This window comes from Montipora capricornis, chromosome 2 (genome assembly GCF_036669925.1).
Source record: "Montipora capricornis isolate CH-2021 chromosome 2, ASM3666992v2, whole genome shotgun sequence".
Classification (NCBI taxonomy): Eukaryota; Metazoa; Cnidaria; class Anthozoa; order Scleractinia; family Acroporidae; genus Montipora; species Montipora capricornis.
The window spans coordinates 37,141,507-37,154,909 of NC_090884.1; the positions used below are offsets into that span (position 1 = coordinate 37,141,507).

The 13,403-nt window shown below is 40.3% G+C and overlaps 1 protein-coding gene across 1 annotated transcript in view; it reads left to right on the forward strand.

Annotated features, from left to right (window-relative positions):
* The first annotated feature begins 272 nt into the window (after window positions 1–272).
* LOC138037249 (uncharacterized) overlaps window positions 273–13,403 on the forward strand; it is a 25,133-nt gene continuing 12,002 nt past the window's right edge. The window contains exons 1-8 of the mRNA XM_068883219.1: window positions 273–330; window positions 2,063–2,236; window positions 3,179–3,305; window positions 3,652–3,743; window positions 5,168–5,251; window positions 6,951–7,093; window positions 8,165–8,300; window positions 11,057–11,164. Coding sequence (XP_068739320.1) covers window positions 273–330; window positions 2,063–2,236; window positions 3,179–3,305; window positions 3,652–3,743; window positions 5,168–5,251; window positions 6,951–7,093; window positions 8,165–8,300; window positions 11,057–11,164 — 922 coding nt within the window. The remainder of the gene's footprint in view (window positions 331–2,062; window positions 2,237–3,178; window positions 3,306–3,651; window positions 3,744–5,167; window positions 5,252–6,950; window positions 7,094–8,164; window positions 8,301–11,056; window positions 11,165–13,403) is intronic.

Genomic DNA, 13,403 nt, shown 5'->3' on the forward strand with positions numbered 1-13,403 from the left:
TGCTTGATGCTTATTTATTTATTTATTTATTTTCAAAAATGCGTTTGATCAGAAGAGTGCTGTTCAATTTCACCGGCAAACAATGAATTTAGTTTATTGACGAGGTCACGATTTCTGTTAAAACTATACTTTTCCAGTCTTCCTTCGGGAAACAACTCCTCAACCTGCAAAAACACAGAAAGGGCAGCTGGCCAGTTCCTTGAAAGATTGATGATAGATATATAATTGAATGAAACAGTGCTTTTACTCGCAGTTCACATGAAAGTGTGAAGATGTTGCTATACGTTGTAGCTGCGTTGTTCACAGCGGCGTTGTGCTTGAACCCTGAAGGTAAGATGAATAGTATTTCCAGGAAATAGGTCTTCTTCATAATTATTTTCTTCATCAACTTTCTTTTTCTGTAAAGGACAATCTTTCTTATACATTTTGCCTCTCTAGCGTAAGTCTATCGTTTTCAATCAATCCTGCAAAAAATCAGCACTGAATATTGGAAGTGCATCAATTGTACATTCAGTTATCTATGAAAATTTGAACCCGATGTAAGAGGTAATCTATGTGCAATTTATGTTCAAAAACTCGAAACTTAGGATCATTACCACTTCTGCCACACAAACATTTATCCGCTTTTAATCGCAAAGGATAAGAACCGGGAAGTTGGCTAAGTGTGCGAAGTTCTTTTCAATTTTAAACCTCTTATGTTAATGATACAAAAGACACAGATTTGGAAGTCCATAGCCCAGAAGCCTCGATAAGCGACTGAATGCGTCCCAGCAGTGCACTGTATTTTGAACGGCTGCCGGCTAGGTTTTGTCTAAAAAAAAAATGGCGGCATTTAGTTCGTTGTAGCATGATGAAGAACAATGGCTTTTGTGGCTACTAGTTTGCCGGCCAATCAAAGGTGTTGTGATCAGAAAGCTCAATCTTATTGGTCATTATTTAGCGGGACCTGGATTCTACTGAATTTTAGTATGGCCCTAAAGTGATGGGCTTCAGCAAAGATTCCCCAATGATGTTTTGTCATCTTTCCGCGCCATTTTAATTTATCGGCTACTTAACGTCACGTGGTGAACGGATATCACACAGTAACCCCGTTTGCGTCGAGATCTGTCCTTCGATTCTTTCTATCAAAAGGGAACAAAGCCAGCCAGAGATTTTCAAATTTTCATCTTTATTGTTACCCATGGAAGAAAAAGGAACTCGTTTTGAAGAATCTAGTGATAGTTATATCATGAAAAAGCTGGTCGTAAATGACCGTTTTCTGGTTTGCTGGTATGTCGGTTGATGATGTCCTTGGCTGAGAGATCGCCCTTGAAATTCGGAGGTTTCGCTAATTCACTCTGACGAAGGGTTAAAGCTCGAAGCTAAAGCTTTCTTCAGTGGTCAATTTACCATATCAACCCAGCTGATGATAAACCCACTCTGTGCTTCACATCCCCACCGACGCAACACCACTCTAAACCCATTTATTAAATTCTCAACCTCGGATAACGCAATTCTAGCTTTCTCATTGGTTCACTGGATCTCGATCGGTTACCAGTCATTATGCCTGCGTTTGACCTTATATGGAAATGAGTGCGGCAAATGTCGCTCAGCATAACATTTTTGGCGCCCGGAAGTCACATCACTTTCCGGTCGTTTCTTAAAACTTAAATAAAATTTACCAAAACAAAAGTTTGAGAATTTAATAAAACAATAATTCGCCCTTTGTAAGTGTTTTTAAACCTCTAAAATGCAAAAGGACCAATAGCATTAAAACCCAGTAACCCAGTGGCCATCACGTAACGCATGCGCACAACCACTTCACCTGGTTCACCAGCATAGCCATGCTGATGAGGTCTAACAAGGCCGAAACAGCTGTCTATGGCTGCAATGAACCAGGTGAAATAGTTGTGCGCATGTGTGACGTGAGGGCCACATCGAGTTTGGTGTTATGGTGTGTTCACTTTACTTTTAATGCTCTGTGAAAGGGACCGAGGTCGAGAGGATAAATGTTCAATAATGAATTAGAGTGAGATACACATATGAATTCCTATTTATTGGTCTCTGCGTTTTTCTCCCATAGAGAATATCGGAGTCGGACACCCCAACCTCTTTGAGGGAGACATGATCCTGACTGCGGAACAAAGAGCTGCTGTAATGGCTGGCGAAGACGTGGATGTACCTGTCTCCAGGGGTTCTATCCGGAGGGGCTTGTGGACTAATGGCGTATTTGTCTACCAGATTGACAGTAGTTTTCGTAAGTTGCCTGGAAGACGAACAAATCCGCGAACAGAATTTGTGTTATTGTTTACAGTCCATAGTTCCAATGCATCAAAATTAAAACATTTTTATTTTAACAAAGAAACCTTCAACTCTTGGTAGCGCCATAACTTAACTACAGGTTGGATAAGAAATCACAATTTCGTGGCCCAGAGGTTGGTTGAAACTAATCGACTTGTGTTAAACCAATCATTCTCATGCAAGTCAAATATAAATTATTGCAACGTGTGTTAATTAGTTCGTTAGTTAGTTAGTCAATCAGTCAGTCAGTTAGTTAAAGTTATTTTAAATCTTTAATGTGTTAAATGTTGCACTTCTGCGAATAACGGCTCAGTTAAACAAGGGATTTCTTCGATTTTCGCGCTGAACAACTAAACATAACGGTGGCCCGAGGGTTTGAGATTCCAATTATTTATGAGCTTTAGTGGCGACCGAAAATATCTTGCAAGACTGGACGAACTTATCAACACTACCAAAACTGCTAAGCAGTCGTTGAGAATGGAGCACGAAGGCTTGATCTCTCCTGAAGAACTGGGAAGAAAAAATCGCAAGCTCAAGTGTAGAAGCAAGGGCTATTGTGCAGACAATTACGGAACTGATGCAAAAATGAACATTCCAGAAATCTTTTTAAAAAATAAAGACAGGACTGTACGTTTGCGTAATTATGTTATATGAGAAGTACATGATGTCCGCTATAACGAGAGGCAAAACAATAAAATTGTCATTTTGGTACCACGTAATTATAAGTGTTAGTAATTCTGTTTAATAGCGGCAGTCATTTCCAGTCAAACCTCTATAGCTTTCGCCGGGGGATCTGGATTTTGTCCGTAATAGCGAGCGTCCGTAATAGCGGGGTACCGGTGTCCGCAAGGCGAGAGTCGACTGCACTTAGTTATTGACTCTAATTTCTTGTCAACAGGACGAAGTTCGTCTGCAATGGCAGCTATCCGAGCAGGAATCCGAATGTGGTCTGACAACACCTGTATCCAATTCAGGGAACGCAGAGGAAGCGAAAGAAGCTACGCTTACTTTACATCTGGCGGAGGGTAATAGCACTATAAAAAATAACACTTGATCAAATCTGATGAACGGAAAGTCATTGAAAATGGCGACTCTCTGTAGTGTTACCAAGGGGCCACTAAGGCCATAAACTCCAGTAACACTAATAATCGCTGTTAAACCGTGCACACGGAACAAACATTCTCGCCAAGTCACCTGACTGCTGGTTTTCCGCGCTGGGGAAGTCCCGGATGTGCGCCCGAGCACTACACTCTGGTACTAAATTACCTAGTGATGATAATCGTGATGATGATGACCAGGACACTGGTCTAAAATTCACTTTATAGTTGTAGCAGTTTTTCAGCTGGTTTACATGCTCATTTTATTCCAAAGGTGTTCCTCCATGGTTGGTCAGACAGGAAGAAGGCAATCCATTACCCTTGGTAGAGGGTGTTTATATGCCGGAATTGTTGCTCACGAAATAGGTCAGTGGTTTAGACAATGTAAAAATACATGTGCCTTTGGGGCTAGCATATTAAATTAATCTCACTTCGTGAAATAATCGTAAATGGGATATTATTAAAATATTACTATACTAAGTTTTAGCCACCACGTTTATGGCGAACGGTGAACGCGTCAGACTGAAATTTGCGTTTTAACAAAAAAGGAAAGAATCTTGTTTGATTTAGTTTAATTTCTTGCCTGTTAACTTCAGGTGTCAAATAACTTCTCAAAAGAGAGAGACGAGTTAGAAGAAGTGTACTGTAATGCTTTTGTGACAAGCAATTCAGGAGCCTTGCTTTTCTCTTTCCCGTTTCGCGTAAACGCGATTGTAAATATCTCCATTGTGATTTCTGTCGTCGATTTAACGAGGCAAAATATGCGGAAATGTTGTACAGAAGGAAATAAATAACAGCGGTTATCCGTGGAATGCAGAGTTGCAAAAGTACCCCGGGGAATTTTTGTTTGCCCTCCTCCTTAAATAGAGTCTATCACTAAAAAAACTCGTTCCCACAGCCCGTGAAGTTTTTAACCAGGGGCAAATTGATTTTGGCGGCCGAGCACAAGATCACGGGCTTTGGGAACAAAGTCGATCAATGAAAAGAGACATCGAGAATTTATCCGATAGGGGAAGGAGTGGGATTGACGGGGAAGAATGGGAAACAGAAGCTCTTTTCACGGTTTGATAATGGTGCTTCAAACAACATATTGTTTTTGTTGTAACTGTCAAATCAGTCACAAAATTATTTCATCCGGGGACAAACAGGACCTCGGCTGAATTGGTCTCACACAAATGAAAGTACTCTACTGTTAAAAGGATAGCCACATTTTCTTTCATTTCTTTTCCCTGGCTCCTCGATCATTTGAAGGCATATGTCCTCTCCAAATTAAAAGAGTGACCACCTTCGTCCCCAGGGCTTTTCACCGGTGAAAAGCCCTGGGAACGAAGTTGAAGAGTGACAATAGAGAAAAATGCTTCTCACAATTATCTTTCTTTATGCTTTGTTTTTGTTTTATTGGTTTGATTATTGACTAGGGTTCTAGGTGCAGGGGCTTCATCTGCTCAACCACAGCAATTGGCAACAGCAAGAGAAAACGAGGAGAACGCATCCATCATACATAGGCCTAGAGCTTCCAATTTAGCCCGTAGTCATGATGCTCACCTACTTTAAGGAAGACGACACCTTATTGGTTATCAATGGCTGCGCGACCATGGTCAGGAAACCAAAATAACGTTCACAGCATGGCGCGAAATAAAATATCTTGAAAAAAAAAACTATCATGGAGTATGAGGATGTGTTCTCTGCCCTGGTCTCTCTTAGCAACATCTATTACGGTTATCCTGCCTACAAGGTTAACCTAACAAAGCTAACCAAAATTCAGTTATTCTTCAATGCTGTATTATTAGGTCACGCTCTTGGTTTTTACCACGAACAGTCCAGGCCTGATAGGGACGAATATGTAACGATATACCGAGGGAATATTCAAAGAGGTAGGATTGACATTGCTGGCTTAAAATGTGATTTTTTTCGTCTTGTATAACCAGCACTTTAATTGATAATCTTTTGGTAAAGGATCCAGAACAATTTATGACAGAATGTATCTTTTTACGTGTGGTTTTATCAACGGAGTTGATAATGTAAATTGGCCACCGTACAGAGATTCTAAAAGCTGACGTTTCGAGCGTTAGCCCTTCGTCAGAGCGAATCGAGGAATTATGGGTTACATGTAGTTTTTATAGTAGAGTAGGAGCTGCGCTATGTGGTAACAGAGCAACGTGAAAAATAGGAATATATTAGTTAAATGAAAAGCGTTCGTTAATACCGTGAGGATTAAGAGTGCCTATTTGGAAGATGAATTTTTGTTCCAGATTCTTGCGGCTTTCCGTCGTACCTAGATGTAGGGAAGGGCCGCAGATAGTCATGTGTTTTTTGGAGTTGTTAGGGAGATTAAAATGACGAGCGACTGGCTTAGATGCATCTTTGTCATCCTTCTCAACATCGTGAAAGTGTTCGCGGAATCGGTCACCTAGTCGTCTACCTGTCTCGTCAATGTATAATTTATTGCATAATGTACAGGTTATGCAATAAATGACATTTGCGGAGGTACATGTGAAACGATCGGTGATCTTAACATATCGCTTAGGTCCCGATATCTTGCTAGTGTTAACAATGAAAAGACAAGTTTTGCATCGTGAGCGCGCACATTTGAAAGGGCCGGGTTGCTCGTTAGTTTTGAGCGCGCTTCTAACTTTAGTTAGAATCCTCACGGTATTAACGAACGCTTTTCATTTAACTAATATATTTCTATTTTATCACGTTGCAATTTTACCACCAATAGCGTAGCTCCTACTCTACTATAAAAACTACATTTAACCCACAATTCCTCGATTCGCTCTGACGAAGGGCTAACGCTCGAAACGTCAGCTTTTAGAATCTCTGTACGGTGGCTAATTTACATTGTCAACTCCGTTGATAAAACCAAAATTTTGTATACTACTTCCCCACTGACGCAGCACCACAGTTTCCTTCGAAACTACCCCCTTCATTATCTTTTTACGTGGTCTTATAGATCACTTATTAAATTTGTGTAAAATATTTCACAAAGTTCTAAACCTGGTTTTCACTAACGATGCAAACGCAAGAGCAAGCATAATTAGCTTATGCCTAAGTGAAAACGAACATCGACCATAAGCATCAACATCAACCACGGCCTCCGCCATGACGGCCAGACGTAGAAGATTTCCTTGTGCTTATGCTGCGTTTCGTTTTCACACAACGCAAGCGAACGCAAGCTTAAGCGCAAGCAGAGGGAAACGGATAAATTTTGATCCTTGCAATGTGCTTATTATATTCCTGCGTCAACTCCGTTTTCACCGTGAAATAACCGCTCTTATTCTTGCGCTTGTGCTTACGTCACTAGTGAAAAGCGAGCTTTACGATTTATCCGAGATGTTCACAGTGTTTCTGATGGTTTGCATCTTTGAAGACCAATCCAATTTGTGTGGGATCACGTTATCTTGAAATCGTCCACACTATTCTGTGACACGCAAAGTTCTTCGAAAAATTCTTCTCGGGGTCTGCAAAAAAAGCGACAAGCTTGTCCAAGGCCGTTCCAAATATTTTGTGGATATGTGACGCAGTTCAAATATTTTAACACAATACTTGTCTTTTTATGTTATGAATTATTAGGTATGGAGTTCAACTTCAACAAATATAGCCGTTCAACTATTGACTCTCTTGGAACTCCGTACGATTACGGAAGCGTAATGCATTATGACTCCAGAGCATTTCGCAGGAACGGACGACCAACAATTGTTGCCAAGAAATCCGGGGTAACTATGGAACAGACTTTTTGTAATACTTAACTCGGAAACAGGGCAACAAAGTGAGCCAAGAGCATGTGTTACCATAATGATTGTTGGCCGCATAATGGGGGAACGCATGCTCTGGGAGGGCCAGCATAACTTAATTACATTCCATCCACCAAAACCACATATCATTACATGAAGCAAACTCGTTTTAAGCTTAGAAGTGTTTCTTAAGTTGAATACAAATACAAATACCTTTAAGTATTTTATCAAAAGATGTGTGCGGGAAACGTCAAACGTAGACGTGATACTCGTGATAAAAAAGAATGACAATGACATTGTCCTTTTCGTTGGATTTCAAACTAATAGTATCTTAACTAAACACCAATAGAAGCAATTTTTAAGCCGTGATTTCAAAAAGTCACCTCTTTATTTCAACTGGAATTCCCTATTTAATGGTTTGCCATTACTATCTTTAACATCTTGAGAGAGCTGGATTGAGAAGAAATGACGTCAAAGACTCACTAGCTTAAGAATGCAATGCGTGCTTACACGGTTGACTTAATATGCAGCATACATAAAAAAGTCTAATAAGGTTCATTGAAGAGCTGAAATTTTAAGCTAGTGAGAAAATGACGTTACTTTTTCCTAGATCCAATCCTCCAATCGGTCAGTTTTGAACGTGTGTAATGGTGGACTGTGAAATCCAGATTACACGGCCTTTGAATGATATGAAAGATCAAGATTTTGCCAGCCAGTCATATTTTCAAAATCTGAAGGAAAAAAAGGAACTGATTTTGTAATTGATCCAAAGTCCGATGGTACATGTATGTTGTTTCTCAACTGAATGCACTCATTTCGATTGGTTCTCCCCTATGATCTATTACAGAACAGACGCATAGCTGACGTTATCATCAAAAGCTTTTAATTCTTTATTATCTAAAACCATATTTTCATTCGGAACGCAATTGACGTATGGTAGCGCAATACATTCTCATGACACCGCTTTCCCCAAATGATTTATTAGGCTGCATATTCCAACGTAAGTTACTTTTGGAGAATTATGTTGATACTTTTTTTTTTCTGGGATGACAGGTAACTCTCGGAAACCGTCGATATTTGAGTAAAATTGACATCCTGCAGATGAATCTGCTCTACAAATGCAATGGCGGTGGGGGTAGACCCAATCCTCCCCTCCCTCCAAAACCGCCAGTTACAAAGCCACCAACAGGTTTGTACGCAATGAGCTTAACGAGGCTCAAACCAGTTTCAACACTTTAAAAGAAATGTACCATTAGCAGGATTAACTCTACAACACTTTATTATATCTTTCACTTAGTACGCACGCTGTGATTGGTCAATTTTGCGGGTCGTATTCTGCAGTACGGCCCGCGCTGTTGGCCGCTAGTTTTCTTTCCTGCGCAAAAGATTAACCTCAGAGATATAATATTTTACCAAGAGAAAATGAGGGGACAGAGAAGGAGGCTCCCGGTCCAGCCCTTGGGATATGTCATGTCCACGAAAGTTATTTTTAGACGAGCGGAAGTCTTCCGAGACGTCCGCATGCAGGCCAACCTCTGTCCGATGTTAGAAAGAAAATATATATTCATCAGCCTTCCACGTGCGCCATCATTTTCTCTTTTCACTAAGAACCTTAGAGCGAGGAAAGACTACATGCGGACGTCTCAGAAGACAGACTTCCGCTAGAACAAAGACTTCCGCACGTCTAAAAATAACTTTCGTGGACATAACATATCCCGGCCAACGCCTTGAGCCTCCCTCTCTGTCCCCTCATTTTCTCTTGATTTTACCTTACTAACCTCGCTTTCTCGGTCCGTACTGTAAGTTACGGATCCTCATTTTTTTTCCCGTTGATTAATGGCCCAAGCGCTTCTTGGGACAGGAAAGAACTCGACGGACCTTAAACTTGGTTAGTAGGAGGTATTTATTATATGGCTTGTGTTTGTAGCCGATATAACACGCGCTCTGATTGGCTAATTGTGACTGAATTGTAGGACATTATTCTCCCGTAATGCCCACGGGCCGAGTTCGGGCTTGCAAAAACAAAGCAAAAGGTAATTAAAAAGCCATATAATAAACTACTTACTAACCCAGCTAGCTCGAGCCGTATTGGGGAATATTGGTCCTCGGTCGTTTTTTTACGGACCTCGCTGCGCGCGGGCAGTACTGCCACGACCTCGGGCCAATATTCCCCAGTACGGCCCTCGCGCTCGGTTAGTAAGAAGTTATAATCATCAAGCAGCTGTGTTATGGTTTCTTATAAAACAGCAACTATTGCTTAACAAAATGCACACAATAGTGTCACTGTGACGTAATGGGTTATTGCAGCAACAGGCAATTTATCTAGAACCTTTCTATAATTTGTCGAACTCGTGATCCCTATATTTCAGCGCTGGAAAGTAATAAGCGGGTTAAAAATCACACTTTTTGCCGGTTTTTTTTTTAAATTCCCTCAAGCGGAGTAAATTCTCAGCCATCTTCACAATTGGAATATTTAAGGTGGCTCAGTCCAAATCTGCTCTAAAGATTGCAAGGAGTTTTGTTGTAGCCTGCTGATCACTTTCCAGCAATAAAAGATGAGCGTTACCGAGTTCCTTTTTGAGATACAAAATGTACAAAATATAAGATGTTTTTGGATGGCTTTGCTGTTATTATGGTGACCTATTACGTCACAATAATGGGTGCATCTTGTTACAGTTCAGTGAAGCCAAAATTGCTGTTTCAAATGGTACCAAAAATTGCCCTTTTGTGAAAAGTGTTGGAGAGACAATCCTAGTAATAAAAAAAATCTCTTAAAATGGTTGAAACTAGTTTCAGCCACCTTAACTTTAATACATTAGCATATTGCTGGTATTAAAACTAAATAGAGCCGGTTGCGCTCTTGCGGTACGAAAATGCTTCACACTAAATACGCCGTTGCTTTTCAAACAGATGTGGCCTAAATCGATTCAGGGTACCCATGTGTTCCTGCGCCAAAACGCCGGGACAGGATTCTTCTTTTTTTTTGAGCAAAGAGACGCAGTATTAGTTTAGCAATACTCCTCGATAGTCAAGCACAGTTGCAAAGTAAACTCTCTTCGTTTAAAAAGATCAGATCCTAACAGACTTAAGTTGTTTGAGCTTGACGCATTTAGACTGTACACACCGCCTGTCGGATCACTTAGTGGTCCGTGTCAGAATTAAACGTTCACCCGCCTCATTTTCATTCCCAGTGGACTTGCAATTAAGACACACATGGTGGTGTTCTGTAAACCCAGGCCGAGCATGTATGATATTTATAAATCTTTACGTCCGAAAAAGGAACAGTGGACGGGAAAAGAGCGAGAATTGAACAATGAGGAAATAGGCCATTTGCAACAAACTGGTCACATGACCGATTACTGGTGAACTTAAAGCTCTGACTTTTTAAATTCCAGAAATGGAAAGCCTGTTAGTCTTAGCCAGAACACAAATTTTCAGAGAAATACCATGCACCTAGGGTAAAGATTGCATGACCATTTAAACACTCGAAAAATCCATACCTTTGTCTGCGAACGAAAAGCTTTTGACCTCTAGTGTAATTTTTCCTAATTACGCGCCACAAACTGAGCTCAGATTACTAATTTTACCATAGGTCAAATAAGCAAGAACCAATGTGCAAGGGTGGCAATTCTCAGACTTTCATATTTCCAAGGAAGAATTTTAGAGTTGTTTGAAAAACATTGATGCGTGACTGGGTGGCAAATCGCCCTTTTCCCATTCACATCCTTTTAAATTCCTGCAACTTTAACTATACCAGTTTTAATGATATACTTATGAAAATCGGCATGGTAACATACTTTGAGCTGCTCTTCTTATTTCTGGAAAAATAATTTCATGAAACCAGCAGAATCATCGTATTTCTGAAAAGAAAGAGTTACGTGACGAATTGTTGCAAAAGGCATATTACAAGTGATTATCTTGTCTACCCACTTTTTTCATCATCAGGCCCTTGCCGTGACACGGGAAGATATTGCAGCTACCATGTTCCTCGCGGTGATTGCAAACGAATGCAGATTGTGAGGGATAGATGTAAAAAGAGTTGTGGGCTGTGTGGTAATTAACAGTTTTAACATAAACTAAGCAGATGAAGTATAGAAATCCTTGAGGGAGGAAGATAATGGTGTAAACAGTGAATAATTACAGAAAAGGTATCACTTAATCAAATAGTTAGACTGATTGAAATCAAGAAAACAGATGTTCGAATTAAAAATGTCAAACTTACTCAAGTGCGGTGTCTCCTTCACTCCAACGTCTGTGGAATAAAAGGGACCGTCGCAAACGTGCTATGGAATTGAGGATTCTGAAGCCCCCGTACGGCGAGTTTCGCAGTCGTACTGTTGTATTGGAAACCACTAGGCAAACGACCTTAATTTTATTTTTACCAACCGTCCATCTCTGATCAATGACCAATGAGATAAGACCATGTCGTCTCATCTCTATTTGATGGAGATTAATGATGATAATTGCGTCGACGTCGAGAGAACGCAACCTAAACTTGATCCGCGAGAAAACTGGGTGCGAGCACTTTGCAGAAAGAATAGGTCCCGCAATGTACCGAAAACGGAAATACGTAACCCAAACTTTAATTTGGCGAGGTGCGCGCCCTCCTTAGGACAAAAGCAGCATTGTGATTCTCTACCATTGCCTCCGCGCACGTGTTTCAAGTAGAAACTCATGTGAAAATGACGGTGAGCTGCAAATGTAATACAACGACGCCTGATCGGCGACTTGCTTATTTATTTATTTTTTTTTTTTTGGTTGTTGTTGTTTTGTATCAAAATGTAATAGCCGTGTTCTCAACTGGCTAGGGAGACCACAAATAAATGAAAGCAATCGATTGAGATAATTCAAAGGTTGATTTTTGATACAATTAACGAGGAAACCGCATTAAAATTTGAAAAAACTATAGAGCAGAGTAGAAAACGAACAAGACTTCGAGTCCGGGCATCGAAGCGAATGTTCTCACCGCTGTGTCAACCTCTTACGTTCAACTCAATCTTATCTGTTACCATTGCACTAAAGGCTAGTGGCGATAATAAATTAATAACACTAGGCTTATGGTTACATTGATATGGTCTTCTTCTCATTGCATTGCTTTGCACCAGGAACTCCATCGCCACCTTCCCCACCAGACACCATGCCACCCACTCCTCCCCCGCCAGACACCATGCCACCGACACCTCCCGCCCCAAAACCCTGTCGCGACACTGGCAGATATTGCAGTTACCACGTTCCTCGCGGAGATTGTAAGAGAATGCAGATCGTGAGAGAAAGATGCAAAAAGAGCTGTGGCCTATGTGGTATTCATTTTTCAATATATTGAAAAGATAAACATAAGGACTGTTATTTGTTCTTTACCAAGAGCTTCTTCTTTCCTACTGGGCCTCGACGTCAACCCTTTCTCGATTTAAGTTACTGACACTGGCTGTCATATGCCGTTATCGTATGACTCGGTAACATATCCCTTCCGACCGTATTGAATGTTTTAAATGCCATTATAGAAACTTGTTTAAAAACCTGTGTACTGGTTTTGATTGGAATCAATGCTGTTAATAACAGTTTTAACTGTGAGCAACCATGCTACGATGTGGGTGACCTGAAATTAAAGGAAGTTTGGTGTTTTCGTTCCACTCGATATCCGGTTATCCTACGACCCGAAAAACATTGTGCGTAACAATTCTCATTTGTTTTCAACAAACAGTAAATTAATTCCAAATGCCTCCATTTACTCAATGACGTATTTTCTACATTTTCCAATCTTCTTCCAAACAAAATTTGTAACGTTAACTCTTCCCATTTCGACCTAAAACACTTAACCAATTTTCACCCACCCTATCCTGACCGCTGTACTTTTTACAAAAATACCTCTCTTCTCTTTTGTCGACCACTTTGATGCCAGCTTCACACAATTCACGTAATCAAAAGCTCTTTTCCGTAATCTTTATGTGCTAAACCGCTGTACCATTACTGACAACATAGGCACAGTTCCCTTAACACTATATGGTGTATTACCAAGAAGTCAGTAATAACTACTATTACACCATCACAGATGTACGTCACAATGTATTGTTGAAAAATCTTTGTGATAAAAGAGCTATGTCACGCAAATGATGTAATTTCATGACACTCACAATTCGCTAAGAGCATGAGTTGAGTTTAATATAAACAATTCTCGCACTAGTAAGTCGTAGCAATAAATTGGATTAACCAAAAAGTTAAAGAAATATTGTTGACTTCCCAAATAAACTTCATTTTACACTATAATGACATAACAGATATTTTTCTGAGGTTA